At 42.0% G+C, this 24,367-nt stretch overlaps 1 protein-coding gene and 1 long non-coding RNA gene across 2 annotated transcripts; one reads left to right on the top strand and one right to left on the bottom strand.

Annotated features, from left to right (window-relative positions):
* Positions 1–15,809: 15,809 nt before the first annotated feature.
* On the top strand, positions 15,810–19,573 carry LOC142491044 (uncharacterized). The gene is made up of 3 exons (XR_012800238.1): positions 15,810–15,977; positions 18,295–18,449; positions 19,515–19,573. It is a non-coding gene; the product is annotated as an uncharacterized LOC142491044 (long non-coding RNA).
* A 1,006-nt stretch (positions 19,574–20,579) lies between these two features.
* LOC142491043 (uncharacterized) lies at positions 20,580–23,730 on the bottom strand. The gene is made up of 3 exons (XM_075593379.1): positions 23,405–23,730; positions 21,936–22,013; positions 20,580–21,572 (listed from the first exon to the last, which is right to left on the bottom strand). The coding sequence occupies exons 1-3, from the start codon at positions 23,679–23,681 to the stop codon at positions 20,602–20,604; spliced, it is 1,326 nt and encodes a 441-aa protein (XP_075449494.1). The 5' UTR covers positions 23,682–23,730; the 3' UTR covers positions 20,580–20,601.
* Between the last annotated feature and the right edge of the window lie 637 nt (positions 23,731–24,367).

The raw sequence follows: 24,367 nt of genomic DNA, 5'->3' as shown, positions 1-24,367 counted from the left end.
ACCCCAATGAAAAAGGTTACACATTTTTATTTCTCATTCCCACTCACGATATAGTAGAATACATTTGCATTCACTTGCTTAAGAAGCATATGAATAGCACTGTAGATATTCTGAACACATGATACATAAAGCTTGGCCCCCTGCAGACGCACTTACCAGAACTCCCTCCTACTGTCTCTGTATGTTCTCCCTACCTACCAATTAGACAGTAAGCTCCTCGGGGCAGGGACTCCTCTTCCTTAATGTTACTTTAATGTCTAAAGCACTTTTTCCCATGATCTGTTATTTATATTATCTGTTATTTATTTGATTACCACATGTATTTCTACTGTGAAGCGCTATGTACATTAATGGCGCTATATAAATAAAGATATACAATACAATACATGACTTCTTTACAACAAACAGATTGGTTCCAAAGATCTCCTCTGCGAGGATCTATGATATTTCATGGTCAGATTATGCATCTATAGAACTAAGGTGTACTCAGTTGAACCTAGAGAGACCTGGAGCAAACTTGAAATTAAGTGAATCATGTATTAATGTCCCAGAGATAAATCAAATAATTAACAATGAGATAGAGCAATTCTTTAGTATTAATCAGGGCAGTGTTGATTCCCAAACCCCACCATGGGAAGCCCATAAAGCAACACTTAGAGGATCCCTTATTAGCATTGCTGCAGGAAGGAAAAAAACGAAAGAAGCAAAGATTGTTCAACTGCAAGCAAAACTGGCAGAACTTTCTGACCTTCAGAAAAGTAATGGCGGAACAGACCCATTTAAAAAGCTAAAGGATATTAGAATAGAGCTTAATACTGTTGCAGCCCCTTTTATCCTCCTATAAAAGCGAAAAAAATCGGGGATGTTTTCCGTTTGTCACGAACTTTGCCGCACGTCAGCCGCATTCACCAGACAGCGCTAATAGCACTAAACAATGAAAGCGCCCGCGGCGCCCAAACCGGCAGAAAACATGCCGCATCTGCCCGTGATTTAAAAAATCGCAGGGAAACGGCCTCAGGAGGTTAAAGGCGGCCTAACCTCCCAGCCTGAGAATGTCTTGAGTTGGTCAAGAAGGAAATATTTTGAAAAAGCAAACAAGCCAGATACACTTCTATCTAACAAAATTAGAAATAGGCAGCTAAGTTACAATATAAAAGCTATTAGACTCAAATCAGGAATTGTAACATCTAACCCTGAATTAATTGTAGAAGATTTTAAGAAATACTATGAGAATGTAAGGGTACCGGTTCTGCATTTCGCTGGAACTCACCCTTACATGGCTATAGAGGTTCCAGGCAAAGCTCTCCCTGAATAGCAATTAGAAGCAGCTGTTTCTGAACTCAGACTCCAGTTTGCCTTGATGCTGCTTCTGTGCAGCTCTACACTTATTGGCTGTCCATGCTATTTAGGGACAGCCCCCCCCCCAGGAAAGGGCTGAGCATAATTCTTGGATCCCTTTAGGACCACTCCTGTAACCTGTGCTTATCGCAAGCACCTATGCTTGGCTTGTCCCTGGCCTTTCTGTGATGAAGCGCTGGATCCCCAGCACTATAGCTTCATTCTTCTTGTGACCTGTCTGCATATACCCTGCTTTCAGAGGCTTTCATTACTCACAGTTCCTAACCTGCTTCGGAAATCTGTTCCTGTGCTGAAGCGCTGGATTCCAAGCTCTATAGCTTCATTGTTCCTGTGGCCTGTCTGCTTCCAGAGGCCTTCATTACTTTCAGTTCATGTCCTCCTTCCAAAGGCCATTCCTATGCCGAAGATCCTACACTGAAGCATTTCCTGATACCGACCCCAGCCTCTGACCTCGACCATCCTCTTGTGCTGCCTACCTTGACCCGGCCTGTGACCTCGACCATCGCTCCTGTGCTGCCTGCCTTGACCCAGCCTGGATACCATTTACCCTGCTATCGCTAACCCCGACCCGGCTATCCACGATGACGGAATCCGCAATCCGGACCCAGTTTCGCGGTTTTCTCTATCCCCACCTCAGCCCTGCAGTCCGGTCCTGGTTTGTGGTGAGCACGTCTGTTGCAGAGAATCTTTATAACAGAGAAAAGGTTACTCATAATGCAAACACGAGTCAGGCCTTAAGGGATTTTCTGACAGACTTGGACTTACCTAGACTGAGCAGGGAGGAGAATGAAGGTTTAATAAGGGATTTCATGATAGAGGAATTAATGTAGGTAATTAAACAACTAAAGCCATCTAAAGCACCGGGCCCCGATGGGCTCTCCAATTTATATTATAAAATATTTAATAAATTGTTAGCCCACCACCTACTTTGCATGTTTAATGCAATACTAGCAAGCGCTTCATTCCCGGAACAGATGCTCAGGCATCCATTTCTCAGGTATATATATATATATATATATATATAGATATATATATATATATATCTATATATATATATATATATATAGTAGACAGAGCCAGTCAGCACACTAATACAAAACATAAGGCAGATGCTAGTCCCATAGAGATAAACAGCATAGTTACCAGTCCGTAAACTAATAAAGGAGATGGCATACAGCAAGGAGTAATCCAAAAGTGATGTATTCAAAACACACTGTTACACAAATGCCAACGTTTCAGTCCCACAGGGAGACCTTCCTCAGGGCTGTGCAACCATCAACTGTAAGTGACCCACCTATATACCCCACCAAAAGTGCACATAAATCACATGCAACCAATCACCAGCATCCAATCCATGTCATTATGCACCTCATCTGGTGATCTCCCAGCTCCAACCAATCTGCTGCAGATAATGCATGTAAAGCACTCCCCCAACACAGGGGATTCCATCAACTACTCAGAACGGGCCGTTCTGACATCACTATCTGGCGTCTAGTGCCGACCGACCCCGTGCAGACCCCACTGCGCACGCGCGAGCAAGACTGCTGCGAGCCGAGAAGCCAATAGGGCAGACGCCACTGCGAACTGTCTCCAATCGCAGTGAGCGTCAGAGAGTGCCCTGGCAACCACGGACGCCAGCTAACAGCATTGCGCATGCGCATTAGCACTAATAGGCCACTGGGGACAGCACTGCGTGAGCCAGGAGAAGTGGAGAAAAAGGGGATATTAGAGCAACTTCAGGCAGCTAGAGCTAAAGACAAGAGATATCTAATACACAATAAAAACGTAAAAAACATTAAAACCAGGTGAGACAATGCATAGTTGCTGGAACACAAACACTAAAACAACAGTGAAAGTGTGGGTGTGCAAATAAAGTGCAGCTATGGAAAATACATAAGATCACTGGTTATAAAACTGGATGTTGAAAAAAACAAAACATGCACATGCAAATGAGGCAAGGTAGGCAGAGGGCCAGTATCACAGAAAGCACCCCAATTTCAACTCTTCATTGAGACCACCAGGAGCCACCGTCCGTAGCTCAAAGATGAGTCTGGCCTCTTGTTGTAGCAAGGTTTTGCCCCTGTCAACTCCCCGTGCAGGTGTCGGGACCTGGAGTATAGGCATACACCTAAGAGTGGCCAGGGAATGTCTCGCTTCCTTAAAATGTCTAGCGACCGGAAGGAATTTCAGGTCCATGTCATCAGGCCCACCCGCTATGGCTTTTCTAATTGTCGTCCGATGCATCGCCATTCTTTCTTTAAGCATTCTTACGGTCTTGCTAATGTTCAGGAGTCCGCACGGACATTTGATGTAATAATGTGAACTCTTCCAGCAGCAGCAGGAAAAATCGTGGAGCACAACCGAGAAAACGAAGCAGGGTAGACGTGGTGTGGTGACTTCAAAGAATTTTATTCAAACAGACAGGTGTAGCTGGTGGATCATCTGACGCGTTTCAGCCCTAGGGCCTTTGTCAAAGAATGATCCATCAGCTTAAGGGATACACCTGTCTGTTTGAATAAAATTCTTTGAAGTCACCACACCACGTCTACCCTGCTTCGTTTTCCCGGTTGTGCTCCATGATTTTTCCTGCTGCTGCTGGAAGAGTTCACATACTGCTGTTTGTTGGAATGCACACCGGTAGCTGCTGCACACGGAGGGGAGTCCCGCGGGTCACGTGACCGCCTCGCATTACACGGCTGACACGCCAGAGGTAGCGGTTCATCACAGAGACCAGAGATCCAACAGCCCTGCAGAGCAACGGAGCCTACCGGTCCTCATCTACTGACACCGGAGGAGAACACCGCCGGTCGTGCGACCGCCCCACGTGACGTCAGTCATGATAGGGTTGGCGGTGCAACTACACGGCTACTGAGGACCCCAGCAAACCATCATTACTCCCCAAACCGTGAGTGCCTGCAACATTTGGTGCCCTAAGCAGGGCCAGTTGCTTTTCCTATGGTTTAAGACTACATACATATTCATTACCTGCAGCGGCTACTATAAAGAGACTCTGATGCACCTGATAGGATAAATCATATTATCCAGCTCTATTTGATGTAATAAATCACAAATTTGGATTCACAATTAAGCGCTTGTTTGAGTTTAATGGACCTGCCAGTGTGTGGATGATTGTAACTCGATCCTAGCTGCATAAACTGGCAGTTTGTGCACCCGTGGCAGCGATAAGACCCGGGTTTCTTAGCCAGCCAGGTTTTGGAGGTAGCATATTTGTCTATAGGATCTGAGCCAGTGACCATGTCCCCAATGTTGGGCCCACGTCGAAAGCAGAACAATGGAGGTTCCTTTACATGTATGCCCACTCTCTCATCGTTCTCCAGGATGCGCCAATTGTTACGAATACTACGCTTAATCCCATTAGACGCTGTGCTGAATGTGCTGATGATGTTCATTCGGTCAGTAACCTGTTCAGGGGGTGCTGGTGTCAATAAAACACTCCTATCAACTAATGCAATCTTCTGCAACGCATAACGGATATCTTGAGCATCATAGCCTCTCTCTCGAAAACGTGCAGCCATCTGTATGAGTGCCCTCTGCATCTCATCTGGATCAGTGGTGATCTGCTTCACTCTTAGGAGCTGTGAATAGGGAAGACCCTTCTTCAGAGGAAATGGGTATTGACTAGTTGCACATAAAAATGAGTTCTTGTCGGTGGTTTTCCGATAGAGCTTTGTGGCTAACATGCCATCAGATTTGTATACTACAGTGTCCAAAAAAGCGATTTCATTGATGTTGTAGTTAAGGGTAAACCGTATTGTGGATGGAATTCTGTTCAGAGCCGTCACAAATTCCAGCAACTCCTCCTCACTGCCAGCCCACAACATGAACAATCGTCGATGTAGCGAAGATATTTCACAATGTGCTGTCCATAGATCTCATCATGGTTGATGTGTGTACGCTCATAAAGGTCCATGAAAAGATTCGCATAGGACGGCGCCATGTTTGAACCCATGGCGGTCCCGGTAAGTTGTAGATAGTGGTGTTTCTCGAATCTAAAGAAGTTTTTGTGCAGAATAACCTCTATCAGTAGCATGAGGAATTCCAAGTGTGGAGCTTGCTGTACACCAAATTCTTCAAATTTCATACGAACTGAATCCAAACCATCAATGTGGGGAATGTTGGTGTAAAGACTGGATACATCCAAAGTGACAAGGAGGCAGTCTGTGGGATCCATGGGGAGATCACTGATCTGTTTGATAAGGTCCGTTGTATCTTTTATGTATGATTCCATCTTGGCTACTAGTGGCTGCATGTAAAAATCCACAAATTGTGAGAGGGGGTGACATAAAGACCCCCGAGCTGAGATGATGGGTCTACCTGGAGGCGTCACACTGTTTTTGTGTATCTTGGGGAGGGTGTATAGTACTGGCATCACCGGATAATCTTGAGTCAGGAATTTGCTTGTTTCCTCTGAAATCCAACTGTTGTTTAGTCCGATTAGAATGATGCCATCAATCTCTCTTTTGTATGCTGCCGTCGGGTCGCCAGGTAATCGTCTATAGTGTTGTTCAACTGAGAGCTGCTGCTCGATCTCTTGCTTGTAATAGAAATAATTAAGGACAACAATCCCACCACCTTTATCCGCAGCCCTCACAATGATCTCTCGATTATTACGTAAGGTTTTAAGTGCTGTTTGTTCATCCTTGGATATATTGTGAAAGCTGGTCTTCTGATTCTTCAAAACATTGCGGGTGTCTTTGGTGAGCAAGTTCATAAAGGTGGCAATGTTTGGATTGGTCGAATGAGGATCGAATTTGCTCTTCGGTTTAAAAGGGTTTAGGTTGATGCCACTAGATGGTTCAGACGTCCCGCTCCTCGAAAAGAAATCCTTTAGTTTAAGATGTCTGTGTAGTCTATACATGTCTACCTCCCATTTAAATGCATCCTGTGTGTGGGTGGGCCCTTCTGTAGGATGCTAGTCTCCGCCACAGTCAGGGAGTGGTTCGAGAGATTATAGATCACTGTCTCGCCGGTTGTGTCTTGGATCCCCTTGCTGCTTTTCCTTCGCGCGCGGGATAACGCCGATCTGCGACCACCTCTCCTGGTGGATCTCCTTGTGTTGTACCGTGTGGTGGTAACCTGGTATGTCCCCCGTTGCCTGATCCTAAAAAAGGCTCCATTGAAGCACTGTCAGGTGCATCAGATAGATCCGTGTCACTGGTGGTGTAACCCAGTTTGGTGGTGCCACCACGTTTGGACCGTGACTGGTTACAGCGTTGTTGACCACTTCTAGCACCCTTGGTCTCACCCAGCCAGCCAATAAGGTCTATATCCCTTTTAAGCTTTGCAAGTTCTTTACTAGATTGGTCAATGACCAATATCATCAGGTCAAAGGAGCACTTGTTTAAAATGGCAATCCACCGCTTGCAAAAATCCATATCACTCCTGCCGATGGTAGGTTGGTTTTTCACCCTAAAACCACTTGGCAGCATTCTCTCTTTGTGATAATGGGACAAGGTAACACTGTGCAGAAAAAAATCAACTTCACGTTTTTTCAATTTGATAAGTTCATTATAAATGTCAACCGCTTTATCGGGCCCCACCACAGATTCAAAAGACTCCGTGAAGCATATCTGGGCCACCTCTGCATCACTGAAGCCAGCTACATCCGAAAGTGAGGAAAAAATCCCAGTGATATCCTCAAATAGTTCCATAGCACATATATACAATAACGTCACAAACAAATGATGAAAATTGGTAAAACAATAGAAGGGCATCAATTCCATATAAGCCACAGCTCAACTCTGCCAGAGATGAGAGGGATGATGTGTAAATAAGTAGGTGCACAACTCATAAAAGTATAAGTAGTAGACAGAGCCAGTCAGCACACTAATACAAAGCATAAGGCAGATGCTAGTTTCCAAAGAGATAAACAGCATAGTTACCAGTCCGTAAACTAATAAAGGAGATGGCATACAGCAAGGAGTAATCCAAAAGGGATGTATTCAAACCACACTGTTACACAAATGCCAACGTTTCGGTCCCACAGGGAGACCTTCCTCAGGGCCGTGCAACCATCAACTGTAAGTGACCCACCTATATACCCCACCAAAAGTGCACATAAATCACATGCAACCAATCACCAGCACCCAATCCATGTCATTATGCACCTCACCTGGTGATCTCCCAGCTCCAACCAATCTGCTGCAGATAATGCATGTAAAGCACTCCCCCAACACAGGGGATTCAATCAACTACTCAGAACGGGCCGTTCTGACATCACTATCTGGCGTCTAGTGCCGACTGACCCCGTGCAGACCCCACTGCGCACGCGCGAGCAAGACTGCTGCGAGCCGAGAAGCCAATAGGGCACACGCCACTGCGAACTGTCTCCAATCGCAGTGAGCGTCAGAGAGTGCCCTGGCTACCACGGACGCCAGCTAACAGCATTACGCATGCGCATTAGCACTAATAGGCCACTGGGGACAGCACTGCGTGAACCAGCATAGCCAGGAGACGTGGAGAAAAAAGGGGATATTAGAGCAACTTCAGGCAGCTAGAGCTAAAGACAGGAGATATCTAATACACAATAAAAATGTAAAAAACATTAAAACCTGGTGAGACAATGCATAGTTGCTGGAAAACAAACACTAAAACAACAGTGAAAGTGAGGGTGTGCAAATAAAGTGCAGCTATGGAAAATACATAAGATCACTGATTATAAAACTGGATGTTGAAAAAAACAAAACATGCACATGCAAATGAGGCAAGGTAGGCATAGGGCCAGTATCACAGAAAGCACCCCAATTTCAACTCTTCATTGAGGCCACCAGGAGCCACCGTACGTAGCTCAAAGATGAGTCTGGCCTCTTGTTGTAGCAAGGTTTTGCCCCTGTCACCTCCCCGTGCAGGTGTCGGCACCTGGAGTATAGGCATACACCTAAGAGTGGCCAGGGAATGTCTCACTTCCTTAAAATGTCTGGCGACCGGAAGGAATTTCAGGTCCATGTCATCAGGCCCACCCGCTATGGCTTTTCTAATTGTCGTCCGATGCATCGCCATTCTTTCTTTAAGCATTCTTACGGTCTTGCTAATGTTCAGGAGTCCGCACGGGCATTTGATGTAATAAATCACAAATTTGGATTCACAATTAAGCGCTTGTTTGAGTTTAATGGACCTGCTAGTGTGTGGATGATTGTAACTCGATCCTAGCTGCATAAACTGGCATTTTATGCACCCGTAGCAGCGATAAGACCCGGGTTTCTTAGCCAGCCAGGTTTTGGAGGTAGCATATTTGTCTATAGGATCTGAGCCAGTGACCATGTCCCCAATGTTGGGCCCACGTCGAAAGCAGAACAATGGAGGTTCCTTGGCATGTATGCCCACTCTCTCATCGTTCTCCAGGATGCGCCAATTGTTACGAATACTACGCTTAATCCCATTAGACGCTGTGCTGAATGTGCTGATGATGTTCATTCGGTCAGTAACCTGTTCAGGGGGTGCTGGTGTCAATAAAACACTCCTATCATCTAATGCAATCTTCTGCAACGCATAACGGATATCTTGAGCATCATAACCTCTCTCTCGAAAACGTGCAGCCATCTGTATGAGTGCCCTCTGCATCTCATCTGGATCAGTGGTGATCTGCTTCACTCTTAGGAGCTGTGAATAGGGAAGACCCTTCTTCAGAGGAAATGGGTATTGACTAGTTGCACATAAAAATGAGTTCTTGACGGTGGTTTTCCGATAGAGCTTTGTGGCTAACATGCCATCAGATTTGTATACTACATTGTCCAAAAAAGCGATTTCATTGATGTTGTAGTTAAGGGTAAACCGTATTGTGGATGGAATTCTGTTCAGAGCCGTCACAAATGCCAGCAACTCCTCCTCACTGCCAGCCCACAACATGAACAATCGTCGATGTAGCGAAGATATTTCACAATGTGCTGTCCATAGATCTCATCATGGATGATGTGTGTACGCTCATAAAGGTCCATGAAAAGATTCGCATAGGACGGCGCCATGTTTGAACCCATGGCGGTCCCGGTAAGTTGTAGATAGTGGTGTTTCTCGAATCTAGAGAAGTTTTTGTGCAGAATAACCTCTATCAGTAGCATGAGGAATTCCACGGGTGGACCTTGCTGTACACCAAATTCTTCAAATTTCATACGAACTGAATCCAAACCATCAATGTGGGGAATGTTGGTGTAAAGACTGGATACATCCAAAGTGACGAGGAGGCAGTCTGTGGGATCCATGGGGAGATCACTGATCTGTTTGATAAGGTCCGTTGTATCTTTTATGTATGATTCCATCTTGGCTACTAGTGGCTGCATGTAAAAATCCACAAATTGTGAGAGGGGGTGACATAAAGACCCCCGAGCTGAGATGATGGATCTACCTGGAGGCGTCACACTGTTTTTGTGTATCTTGGGGAGGGTGTATAGCACTGGCATCACCGGATAGTCTTGAGTCAGGAATTTGCTTGTTTCCTCTGAAATCCAACTGTTGTTTAGTCCGATTAGAATGATGCCATCAATCTCTCTTTTGTATGCTGCCGTCGGGTCGCCAGGTAATCTTCTATAGTGTTGTTCCACTGAGAGCTGCTGCTCGATCTCTTGCTTGTAATAGAAATAATTAAGGACAACAATCCCACCACTTTTATCCGCAGCCCTCACAATGATCTCTCGATTATTACGTAAGGTTTTAAGTGCTGTTTGTTCATCCTTGGATATATTGTGAAAGCTGGTCTTCTGATTCTTCAAAACATTGCGGGTGTCTTTGGTGAGCAAGTTCATAAAGGTGGCAATGTTTGGATTGGTCGAATGAGGATCGAATTTGCTCTTCGGTTTAAAAGGGTTTAGGTTGATGCCACTAGATGGTTCAGACGTCCCGCTCCTCGAAAAGAAATCCTTTAGTTTAAGATGTCTGTGTAGTCTGTACATGTCTACCTCCCATTTAAATGCATCCTGTGTGTGGGTGGGCCCTTCTGTAGGATGCTAGTCTCCGCCACAGTCAGGGAGTGGTTCGAGAGATTATAGATCACTGTCTCGCCGGTTGTGTCTTGGATCCCCTTGCTGCTTTTCCTTCGCGCGCGGCATAACGCCGATCTGCGACCACCTCTCCTGGTGGATCTCCTTGTGTTGTACCGTGCGGTGGTAACCTGGCACGTCCCCCGTTGCCTGATCCTAAAAAAAGGCTCCATTGAAGCACTGTCAGGTGCATCAGATAGATCCGTGTCACTGGTGGTGTAACCCAGTTTGGTGGTGCCACCACATTTGGACCGTGACTGGTTACAGCGTTGTTGACCACTTCTAGCACCCTTGGTCACATCCAGCCAGCCAATAAGGTCTGTATTCCTTTTAAACTTTGCAAGTTCTTTACTAGATTGGTCAATGACCAATATCATCAGGTCAAAGGAGCACTTGTTTAAAATGGCAATCCACCGCTTGCAAAAATCCATATCATTCCTGCCGATGGTAGGTTGGTTTTTCACCCTAAAACCACTAGGCAGCATTCTCTCTTTGTGATAATGGGACAAGGTAACACCGTGCAGAAAAAAATCAACTTCACGTTTTTTCAATTTGATAAGTTCATTATAAATGTCAACCGCTTTATCGGGCCCCACCACAGATTCAAAAGACTCCGTGAAGCATATCTGGGCCACCTCTGCATCACTGAAGCCAGCTACATCCGAAAGTGAGGAAAAAATCCCAGTGATATCCTCAAATAGTTTCATAGCACATATATACAATAACGTCACAAACAAATGATGAAAATTGGTAAAAAAATAGAAGGGCATCAATTCCATATAAGCCACAGCTCAACTCTGCCAGAGATGAGAGGGATGATGTGTAAATAAGTAGGTGCACAACTCATAAAAGTATACGTAGTAGACAGAGCCAGTCAGCACACTAATACAAAGCATAAGGCAGATGCTAGTTTCCAAAGAGATAAACAGCATAGTTACCAGTCCGTAAACTAACAAAGGAGACGGCATACAGCAAGGAGTAATCCTAAAGGGATGTATTCAAAACACACTGTTACACAAATGCCAACGTTTCGGTCCCACAGGGAGACCTTCCTCAGGGCTGTGCAACCATCAACTGTAAGTGACCCACTTATATACCCCACCATAAGTGCACATAAATCACATGCAACCAATCACCAGCACCCAATCCATGTCATTATGCACCTCACCTAGTGATCTCCCAGCTCCAACCAATCTGCTGCAGATAATGCATGTAAAGCACTCCCCCAACACTGGGGATTCAATCAAATACTCATAACGGGTCATTCTGACGTGACTATCTGGCGTCTAGTGCCGACAGACGCCGTGCAGACCCCACTGCGCACGCGCGAGCAAGACTTCTGCGAGCCGAGAAGCCAATAGGGCAGACGCCACTGCGAACTGTCTCCAATCGCAGTGAGCGTCAGAGAGTGTCCTGGCAACCACGGACGCCAGCTAACAGCATTGCGCATGCGCATTAGCACTAATAGGCCACATATATATACAGGTCAAAGATACGACAAATTGTAAAGCTATAGTCCAATTTCTCTAATAAATACAGATATCAAAATGTAGTCCAAAATGATAGCAAATAGATTAAGTCATATCCTGCCTAGACTGATTCACCCTGACCAAGTTGGCTTCATAAAAGGAAGGGTAACCGACCGAAAAGATAGTACCTGCTCAGCCACAATGTAGGGTGCATAGTAGGGTGCACTAGGAGAAAATTATATAGGAATGAAAGTACTAAGCCCTAGATACACTTTAAGACAAAATGTGGGCTAAGAAAAAGCCCCAATTTGCATGCACTCACTAGCATCAATAGATGTGTGGTGGGTGTATTACCCCCAAAGTAATCTTTTTAAGATTACCATTTAATCTTAAAAGATTACTTTGGGGGTATTACACCCACCACACACCTATTGATGCTAGTGAGTGCATGCAAATTGGGGCTTTTTCTTATCCCACTCTGTCTTAAAGAGTATCTAGGTCCTAGTGCGTTCATTCCCTCATAAAAGGAAGGCAAGCAGCCGATAATTCAAGAAGAATTTTTATCGATTTCATTGAATTGGCTAACACTAAAAAGATCCATTTAATGTTGTTCAGTCTAGATGCTGAAAAATCATTTGACAGGATAGACTGGCCATATGTAAATACCATGCGTGGGGCGTTTGGCTTCGGGAATAGAATGTTAAAGACAATCGCAACATTGTATACTAAACCACCAGTGCGGGTTATTTACCCAGATTCCCCTCAGAATTGTTCCATATCAAAGGTGGTACAAGACAGGGTTGCCCTCTCTCCCCATTATTATTCGCCCTAAGTATGGAACCATTATCAGTCCAAAATCAAATACATAAAGTGGCTCTCTATGCGGATGATGTAGTATTGATGCTATCCAGGCCTCTGACATCCCTGCCTAATCTATTTAGTCTGCTTGAGAGATTCAACAGGATCTTAGGGCCTCATGCAGTAAGCGTTGATAAGGGAAATATGGCCATGTTATAGCCAAAATTGGGTTTGAGATTCAGTAAGCGCCGATAAGTGCTTCATATCGCCAGGTTTCGGAGCCGATAATTTGGTTATGGCCAGTCGCCTGCCGATAAGCCTGTTTTCGACACTGATCGCCACTTTTTTAAATCGGCTGGATTCAACAAAAAAAAACAGCTTATCGGGGCTGATCGGCACTACGAAATTGAGATGTTATGGCCGATTTCTCCCGCCAACTAAAGTTGGCATTTTGGACGGGAGAACGATCGCTAAGGCTGCCGGAACGGCACTTAGAAAAAAAAAATCTTCTGTACATCAATGGAAGTCAATGGAGCGGGGACGTATAACAGTATAGTACTGTTTACGTTTCATTGCTCACAATACAAGGGGGATTTGCATTACAGTGTGGGGGCATTCCCTGCATTGTGTCACAGCTGATGTGTCTTATTTGCATAACATTCGACTTTTACATGTTTTCAGCATTTGCGGGTCACATTACTCATCATGTGATGATGTGGCAAGGGAAAATACTATACTACACTCTTAAAGGAGAACCTCACATCATATCACACATTTTACTCAACTCAGCGACAATTATTTACATGATGTCACACATGTCACACATGTCACTCATACACAGTATATTCATCTTCCTTTACATTACACAATGCTTGTAATGTGACACGCATCTTTAAACGTTCATGTACATCTGTCTTCTCATGTTTACATATACTTTTGGGTCCTCCCTATTTTCATGACGTCACTTATTGGACGCTCAATCACATTGCATGTTTACATTGTAACCGTTGCATTACAAGCACTTCAACCTAACTTATACACACATGTACAGTAATTCATCATTGGGACACCTTGTAAACTCATTCTATAGCAACTATCCTCCTTACACAAATGCATGCATATGCACACGACTATTCATTGTTGCCAACATGTCACAATAACATGGATAATTACACATGTTACACAAAATTTTCCCACGTCAATCTCAGCCTTTTTGTCTCATTACATGACTGACTCTTGCGTTCACAAGTGTTACATGCATTGCACATGCAACTATTTATTTGCAAGCAATCTTTGTACAAAGCTTCACGTCACATCATTGCCAAATATCATCATTCCCTGCAGAATACACACAACAAATACTTAGAACAACAAGTGCACACAGCTTGCCACAGAAGTACTTTATTATGTTAATGTAACACCTTGCATTTTACTATGTCACCTGACATCATCACATACCTATTTAAAGGACGCACATTACCTGCTCATTCACAGCTACTCATTTCAAAATGTTGCGAATGTTTAGGAGACGGAGGAACATTCTTTTCTATGACATGCTTGATGATGAAGACAATCATATAGGGCAAGGGAGGGACACACCGAGGGACAGTGACAGTGACGCGGATACGACAGGGACAGGGAGAGGGACAGGCCGAGGGACAGGTAGAGGGACAGGAGATCAGAGGAGAAGACAGAGGAGACAACTTGTGCCTCGTCCGCGTCTGTACAGGGAGAGAACCCTGTTAGATGGGATGAGTGAGGAGGAGATTGTAAGTCGCTATCGTTTGAGTTCAGCAGCAATCTTAGCTCTTTATGAGGAGATAAGGGGGGATTTAGATTTTTTCACAGCCAGAGGTCGTGCAGTCCCTGGGCTTGTTAAAATGCTGTGCTCATTACATTATCTTGCTTCCGCGTCATACCAGACAACTGTGGGCATAGTGGGCGGGGTCTCGCAATCTACATTCTCGCGGGCCTTGACCCAGTTTCTCTATGCACTCAATAGACGCGCTAGGAATTATATTCATTTTCCTACAGAGGCGACAGAGTGGCTGGAAGTCAGGACTGGCTTTTATAATATAGCAGGGATACCATCTGTGCTGGGTGCAATCGATTGCACACATGTTGCTTTGATTGCACCTAGTCAGAGTGAGCATGTGTACCGCAATCGGAAGCACTACCATTCACTCAATGTACAGGTGGTATGTGATGCCACGATGAGGATAATGCATGTGGTACCCAAGTTCCCTGGTTCCAGTCACGATTCCTCTATCCTGAGGAACTCTTCAGTCTTCCATGCGTTCGAAGAGGGACATTTTGAACCTGGTTGGCTGCTGGGTGAGTACATATTTACATGTTCTAACACAAAACACATGTTGATTTAGGAATGTTGGCATTGTACAATTTGATCACTAATGTCAGCTTATGTGTGCTCCATTCATTATAGGTGACTCAGGATACGGAATTAGGCCGTGGCTCTTGACTCCGGTGCTAAACCCTCAAACTGAAGCAGAGGACAGGTACAATGCAGCCCATATATCTACAAGATCTGTTATAGAGAGGACATTTGGCCTACTCAAGACCAGGTTTAGGTGTCTGGACAGAACTGGTGGGGCTCTTCTATACAAGCCTCAAAAAGTGTCTGATATTATCCTTGCCTGTTGCATTTTGCACAATGTTGCACTCAGGCACAATGTACAGTCAGACCTAGCTGAGGCTTTGGTAGACGAGCATCCCACCCATGTAGCTGCTGAAAATGAACAAACAGCCAGTGGTGGCCAGACACGACAGAATCTCATCAATTCATTTTTTTCTTGTAAGTACAAACTCATATGTTCCTAGTACTACTTTTATAGTTTAATTATGTTATATTAACAATAATGTTTCTTTATATAACCTTCTGTTAGGACACAGATGAATATGGGTTGCACACCTTTCTTTTCTCTGCTGTGTGCACAAAGGGATGTGGCACCGGTATGTTATTGTTGCACAGGTTATATAATCCCTCTTCAATTGTACTTTAGTTGTGTGTATGTGAATACAACTTGGGTAACAAAGCAATAATATTTTAGCATTGTGTTATTCCTTATGCTAAGACAAAACACATATTATGCCCATAATCATTCATGCTTCTAGTATGCTTACATACAATGTTATTGGTGCAGTGTAACATGTACATCCATATGATGTGTACACCAGGCTGATTTACATTTTGAATGTCATGAAATATACATGGTGTTGTACATTTAACACCAAATACACACTTTGCTGTGTTGTTTACGGTACTGAAGATGGCATGTCAATGTTTGCAATTTATATATTGTTCCTTTGCATTATAGGTATATCTCCAGTATGACTGATCATGGTATGTATATTTGCTGACATCTCTCATAAGATGTGCCTACCTCAATCTTCCTATAATTATTGGAACTAAAAACCCAACATATTGGTTTAAACACAAATGTTACATATATGTACTTTCTGTATCATGTATATGCATTTAGCTACTCTTGAGCTTTCATGTGCATTGTATTACAAAATGATTACTCACATTTCATCACATTTTATGTATGTTTCCTTATAATTTCCATTAATGTAATATAGAGGTGGTTGGAGAAAAGGGGATAACTGTACTTATTTGTTTACTTACGGGAGCACATTCATCACTAGCATAGACACACTTTTTAAGACAACTGTTTGTGTCTCTATCAATTGGTGTAGGATCCATGTATAACACCGACAAATGATAACACCAGCTTTATTATGGTAGCTTATATCATCATATTGACTATACTATGTATTTCTAAACGATTAATAAACACAGTAAACTATAGTTAGTTAGGTTAATGAAATATACACAGAAACGTACTTCATAACATGATGGTGATGTCATATTCAGAACATCATGCATTGGAGGGGACCATAACATCTGGCCAGTAACATTATTTGCTACAGTCCCAAACCATTTTATCTACATACCCATGTAACAAGAGATTTTAAAAATAAATGGCTACTTGGTTGTAAGTGTCCTTTACATTGGGAGAAGGAGTGGCTCAGTGAGTAAAGACACACACTGGCACTGATAGTTTGAAGCAGGGGAGTCTGGTTCAATTCCCGGTGTGGGCTCCTTGTGACCTTGGCCAAGTCACTTTATCTCCCTGTGCCTCATGCGGCAAAAAAACATTTGTACGTTCCACGGGCCAGGGACCTCAGGCTGAAACATGTGTCTGTAAATCGCTGCGTACAACTAGCAGCCCTATACATGAACATGCTCATATTATTATTATTATTGTTACATAGTTTCGACAGTCATACGTTCCATTACATATTAGAATACACAAATGTGTTAGCAGAGTGGGAATGGTTGTTATATATAAAACACACCATGTCATAAAATGTTAGTAGTCATTAAAGAACACTCAATAAAAATTCATGAGGCACTCTTTTGCAACATCATTATGTTAATTAAGTGCTTATGCAATATAGGCATAAGGGTATCACATTTTTAATTGTTTGTTAATAAGCGCTGCAAGCAATATAAAATTAGTTCCATATGTAGTATAGTAGTCGGTGGCTCCTCCTCACAATCATCTCATATAAAGGTAGACTCTTCTGAAATCATACATTGATCCGATTGTATCTTCCCCGACATCTCTGAAATACAGCAAACACATGATGGTCAAAGATGGCACCTTACTAGATATGCATCCGTGACAACGCGTTACGCAGCTCTATATGATTGTGTAGATACACACGTCACTCACTTATATGTTAGAAGTAAAACTGTTCATCAGTATGTAATGTTTCTTTAAATTTGTAGCAGGCATAACTATGTATAAGAAGTGAACGTTGCCTGTATACTGAAAGATGTGCGCGCACATCTTTGTGTGCGCACGCACTTCACGCTTGGCTCCACTAACTGTTAGCGCATGCGCAAAACAAAGCGTACGTTGTGCGTTCAATACATGTTGAAAATACCAGTAAACATAACATCTTTATTTCAAATACAATGAAGACGAAACTACATTCGTTCTAAACGAGTACATCTGTATTCTTTTTAAACAGACGTGTTTGAACAGAAAGCACGGCCGATAACACAATGCGCAAATGCAATACGTGTGACGTCATGTTAAGCCAGCGTGAAACGCACGCTAACACTCCTCCCACTCAATTAACATTCGGCTAACGCCCAGGGTACGCCTACAAACACTGAGCCGCACGCATCACACACTGCAGTTACCGTTACTATAACAAAACATGACAGCCAATAGGCTTTGAGGCGCGCACGTCGCTTGGGGGCGGGACTTACATCACTAATCCTTTTTAAGGACGCCTTGGCCCATGACAAGGGTCCCACGTCATACGTGGTGGACCCGGTTTTCAATGTTGTAGATGTTGCATGATAACAAAACAGGTATGTGTTAGAGTAATGGTAAAATGTTGCTAATATGTTTAAAGGGATAGGAAAGTACGTATATTTATTCCGTCAGCAATGTGTACTACTCTTTCAGGTCCTACTATATTGTATTAGGAAACAATTTGTTTGTGATCGCTACATGTTATGCAGTCTGCAATGTTACGCTGTATCCACGCATTGAAAGTGAAAATGGTGGTTACAAAAAAAAAAAAAATTTAAACGCAGAGTCAACGCATAACGATTGTTATATTTACCATTCTTCTAGAATTAACTCTTCGCCTGGCTGCAACTGGTCGCTCCAGAAATGCAAGCCATTTTCATCCACGCTTAACCCAACCGCTGAATCCAGTATGGCACATATCTCCTCCAGGATGCGCTCATAGGAATCGCCACTGCTTTCTTCAAATAATTGGTCGGGAGGTAGGTTCATTTCTTCCGGTTCCCATTCCAATGCAATTTCAGCTGAAAGGCTTGGTACATAATCATAGTACTTTTGTTCTTGTACAATGTGGGTTTCAGGAATGGAGGCTGCAGATATTGCAGCACGTATCGATTCAAACGGATCAGTAGTAGCGGATACATTGCTATTGCCATTAGGAATAAATATGCCTTTCACGACAATATAAGTGCCGTCTTTCAGGATAAATTGTTTTTCCGGGGCAATCTTCCAGAAACCATAGGTGTGTTGTAGCTTATCCTGGTCACGTTCAAAAAAGTCATTACTTGATAAAGTGAATCTTATTGAGGAATTAAAATTCCGTGCATGCTTACGGTCTTGGTAATAAGGATATTTTGCTCGAATGAAATCATCGATTTGGCGTGTGCTTGCTTTCTGTCCGCGACTGTTCAAGATGGCTTCACAGATCATGTACTTATACCCTAAAAGGGGATTAATATTGTTAACGAATTCATCAGCCATGTCTGAGTAGCACAAAAGCTGTGTGCAGGTCTGTGTTATTTGCTCATCAAAATGAATGTGCTGAATGGCTAACAAACTCCTGTTTTTCCTTGTCAAGGTCAACAAAAGTAACTACTTTGACTCCTTATTTCAAACGCCAATTGGATTTGTTTGTCTAATTGGGTTAACAGTTGTGGTTCGTGATATGGGACTGTGGGAGAAACATTTCTCCTTCTTTTATCTCGTTTGTGAAAAACATCCCTAGACTGTGAATGCGTTCACATAGTGTTTTTTTGAAAACTAACAAAGACCAGTGTGTGAAAATATTTCTTAGCCAGGCATATCAGTAAAAACACACCTGCAAAAAGAAATGTTTTTTCCCCGCTTACATTTCTGTGTGTATGTGAAAGTCTGGTTAACTCCCTGTCTGCATGAGTTTAAATACGTGTGTATATATATATATATATATATATATATATATATATATATATATATATATATATATATATATATATATATATATAAATATATCTCTTATAAAAATATATATATTTATATATAATATTTAATTTTTTTTTATATTGCAGGAGTACACACAACATTGATGGCATTAAGTATACCTTGTATGAAACCTATTTAAATGGTGAGAAACATGATTGAATTAAGTAATAAACATTTGTTTAAGCACAATACTGTTAGAGTCTCATACTTAGGATATTTCTCAAACATTAGGCCTGTATTATTAAAATAGTGTGCTTTCACAAGGAAGCATGAAGTGTATTAGTTTGTGTATACCAGTTTATATAGTACTATATATATATATATATATATATATATATATATATATATATATATATATACACACATATATACATATATATATACACATATATACATATATATATACACATATATACATATATATATACACATATATACATATATATATACACATATATACATATATATATACACATATATACATATATATATACACATATACACATATATACATATACATATACACATATATACATATATATATACACATATATACATATATATATATACACATATATACATATATATATATACCATATATACATATATATATATACACACTCACACACTCACACTCACACTCACTCAGTGTGTGTGTGTGTGTGTGTGTGTGTGTGTGTGTGTGTGTGTGTGTATATATATTATTATACATTCTGAGATGTTATAGAAACGAACACACAACTGATTAAAGGACAAAATTACAATGGCCAAGCAAGGCAAAGGTAAGTAATAATTTACACATAATCCTGCTGTACACGTACAAGAAAGATGTTTGCACTTACTTAGGTGTTTTAATAATTGCATGTGACTAATATGCATATGCAATTCTTACATCAATTAACACACCCAAATGCAATGTTTTGCTGCAAAGTCAATGGCAGCTTCTCTAAACTTAGCAACTGGCTCCTGGTGGACCATTACTGAACAGACGATTACAACATAAATATTTATAACACAATTAATTATGAGTGTTAACATTTCCAAAACTTCACGTGTACAAGAACATAGTTGAAAGTTTGGAAACAACACAGTCTTCAGCATACATACAATAGTAATTAGATAATCTGAAGTCAACAAAACAAGGCCAAAGACATATTTTCTGAATTATAACATTTATTTTTTTTGTTCCTTTTGCGAGCGAGTAACAGGCCTGCTTGTTGTCTCTTGAATTTTCCTTTTTCTTTTGCCACCAACTTTAGGCACAACAGAGCCACTTTGAGTGGCCTCTGGCACTTCACGGGCAGGGCTTGTGGCCAGTGACTGTTCACCTACGGGGCTTGTGGCCAGTGACTCACCTACAGGGCTTGTGGCCAGTGACTCACCTACAGGGCTTTTGGGCAGTGATTCACCTACAGGGCTTTTGGGCAGCGATTCACCTACAGGGCTTTTGGGCAGCGACTCACCTACAGGGCTTTTGGGTAGTGACTGTTCACGGACAGGGCTTGTGCCCAGTGACACATGTGAGCAAGTTGGTAGACACTGCACAAGTGATGGTTGGTCTGTTTCATGTGTGTCTTGTTTTGTTTTTGTCGCCTCCTTTGTAGGTGTCTGCTGCTGAATTTGTACAGATGGCAGCGGTAGGATGTCATCAGGAACCTGCACAGCAATGTCTGCTACTTGACCGGTAACATTTGGGCCTGGTGAATGAATATCAGATGAATGTGGTGAAAACTGACCTGCATGAACAGATCCTGGCTGGGAGGTGTTGAATTGTGGTACATTAGTCATTCTCCAGTAATTAGCTTGTGTTTGCTGAACAACTAATGCTTCGAATGAGGTGTTGATTTTTTGCAACTGTTTAGGCACTTCAATGAAGACTCTGTGGAGATGTGCCAATTGTGATACTGTTTCTTCCTGCAGTCCAATCATCCTTTCCAGCACTGTCATCATGTCTGAATGGCGACGATTTTCTGCGTCCACTATTTTTCCCTCTGAAGCTACAATTGCATCGTATGTGGAAGTTGATGGACGATTTGGCGGTACAACAGTTTCTATTGGCACCTCTTCATGGTCACATGATTGTATTTCAGTCTCTTCTGTGGCGTCATCCTCATCATACTCATCATCCTCATCACCATGATGTTCTAAAAAGAAATGTACACATTATTAAATGGCATGTTAATGTATGCTGTGTTACTATGTAATTGTACTGTGTCCTAAGTAACACCTAACATGTTAGCATACGTTTTATAACCTCATTAAAAACTACCTTGACTTACGAATAATGTTTGGACTCAGTATGAAATATGAATGAATGAAAAGTTGCTCTAAACTCAGAAGTCCTACATGATAATTAACATCACTAACACAATACATGTTGCCTTACACTTAATTTTCACTGACACTAAGTAATCCTATTTAAAGAAGATGTGCAAAACAAATAATGCACATGACAACATAACATATAGAAGAGCACATATTATATGGCCAGCAAATGATACACTCACCTTCTAGTAGTGTTGAGCTGGCTGACCCAGGTGAAGACACTTGTTCCATCTCAGGTGACACATGTCCTCCAGGGGCAACTATATATAACAATAACATAAGTTTTACATTTACATGTGTAAATATTGAACAAACACTTATTGTATGTTCTGTATTTATGATTAACTAACAACATCAGTTCCTTAACCGAAAATGTGTGTGAAAGTGAACATAAATAGTTGTAATAACACTGTACATGCCTGTGTACTTAGAATTTTTGAGTTCCCTAACATACAACATACTATGTTTCTGCAGTAATGCGTGAGGATAAATAGATTAAATGAGTACATAAAAATCATATGTTGTGTAGTGATATCAGTATCATAATGTACATAACTATCATGAGATGACCATTCACAATGGTTATCATGAAGGTGGTCATATTGCAAAAAGTGTTGTTTTTGGTAGAGGATATGTGTGGTACATTAATCGAAGATGTGGCACACCTGAATGTGGCTGTGACTCAACAAGACAACACATGCAGTGTGTGATAATGTGTCTTTCATAGTAGTTCAACTATAGATATGAGTGAACTAATGTGTGACGTACGCTTTGATAAGTAATGAGTTGTTGGGGCATTTAGTAGCTAGAGTTAAGCTTTCAAATGAGTGTGATTAACTTCAGTTGTGCTATTCAGGTTGTAAGAAAGGTATTCCCTTCCCCAAAAAGCCTAATCAGCCACACCTTTCAATGACTTGAAACAGGTGCAAATGGTGTGAACTAAGTTGACCGTGAAATGAGGCTGTAATTAGTGTGTGTGCTGAACCCCACCCCCTCTGTTGAAGTGTATGCTGTGATGAGATATTAATTGCAGCTGCTTTAACACAATGGTAGATGAGCTAAGTAGTCATCTGCAGTGTTTAAGTTATGAAAACAATGACATAACATATGATACGTGTGCCTCATTATGCTGTCTGTATATGACATAAAGCAAAAATGGACCTTTTCATAAGCAACTATAGATGTGTTAGTGCCAGTGATGTTTGTAGGCCGTTACATGCAATTTCTTTGATGCATGCTTAAAATAGGCAGTAATGTCATGTTTGTCGGAGTAAAATCAATAAAATACACAATAATATGATACATATTTCTGTTCTGTACCTGTAGCTACTAATAATTTCTCATGAACATGTGTTACACATGTGTACTACCCTGTTGTTCCCCATCTTCGCCCACCATCAATTGCTTCCACTGCAGCTATGCATTTTGGGAATTCACATGTAAATGAGCACGCAATGGCACGTGCTATATTAGTTACTGCTTTTAGTAGGACTACTACATATATGTCTATTTTGAGATATATATATACAGAATCAGACACATACATATATAGATGCAGGTATGCTTATATTGTGAAGACAGTATAAAAAGCAGTGTAAATATGCAAAATAACTGTAAGCAACGACACGCCTAGTACAGTAATATTTATCACCTGCTGGAAATTGTGACGGATAAATTCCAATGTCACGGTCACCAGCCAAGCCTTCCACGACGACGGTAAGTAATTTTGGCCGAAGCAGCTCCTCCAATGGAGTCAATATGAGACGTTGTGGTGTGGGCCCACCTCCAGTGCCAGTAGCATGCACGCGTTGGTCTTGTATTTTCTTTTTCAATTTGGACCTAATATCATCAAATCTTTTCCGACAATGATACTTGTCCCTGACACTATTCCCACAGGCATTGACACCAATGACTATTGTGTCCCACATTTCTTTTTTGCTTGCTGCACTTGTCCGCCCTTGAAAAACATATAAAAGATATGAGGTAAATGAATAATAATATAAGCACCAGTTTCCTACACTGCTAGCTGTTCCAAGAGATAGCAAACATGCTGTTTTATGTGTAATATGTGAAGCACATGAGCATTCACTACTAAACCTATACATGTAAGCAAGGTTGCATTCATATTGTATGCAGTTCTGGCAAATTGACCGCCTGTGTTTATTTGTCCTTGTAAGGCATGATAAAAAGCTGTGTTTCCACACTAATGAACATAGAAAGATATTGTGTACCCATATTTGCATATGAACAAAACTCAGATGACCTAGGATCACATGTATTTGAATAATAAATGTAAAGTTACACTTACCTACTAAATGTCCATAGAGACTGTCATAGTGCTCCAGAATGCCAGTGACAAGAGCCCTATTTTCCTGGTCATTGAAGCGAGGATTACGTGGCTTCTCCACACGTTTTTTCCGAGCAGGTTTAGGGTCAGAGCTTGGCTGGTGCTGACTGGACTCTCCTTCTTCCAATGGAAGAGCCTCCAAAAGCTGGCCACCAGCAAGCACGCCACCACAAGACACCCCATCAGCAACTGCGCCACCAGCAGCACTCCCAGCACCAGCACTCCCACTCCTAGCACCAGCACTCACACTCCTAGCACCAGCACTCA

This window comes from Ascaphus truei, chromosome 3, assembly GCF_040206685.1.
Source record: "Ascaphus truei isolate aAscTru1 chromosome 3, aAscTru1.hap1, whole genome shotgun sequence".
NCBI classification, from domain to species: domain Eukaryota; kingdom Metazoa; phylum Chordata; class Amphibia; order Anura; family Ascaphidae; genus Ascaphus; species Ascaphus truei.
The sequence above is the reverse complement of the archived record's forward strand: the minus strand, read 5'-3'. Positions and strand labels throughout refer to the sequence as shown.

Coding starts and splice junctions, on each gene's coding strand:
- LOC142491043 (XM_075593379.1), bottom strand. CDS start 23,681: ATGTGGGACACAATAGTCATTGGTGTCAATGCCTGTGGGAATAGTGTC. Junction 22,014..23,404: donor TCCGTCACAATTTCCAGCAG/GTGATAAATATT, acceptor TGTTATATATAG/TTGCCCCTGGAGGACATGTG. Junction 21,573..21,935: donor CAGCTCAACACTACTAGAAG/GTGAGTGTATCA, acceptor ATTTCTTTTTAG/AACATCATGGTGATGAGGAT.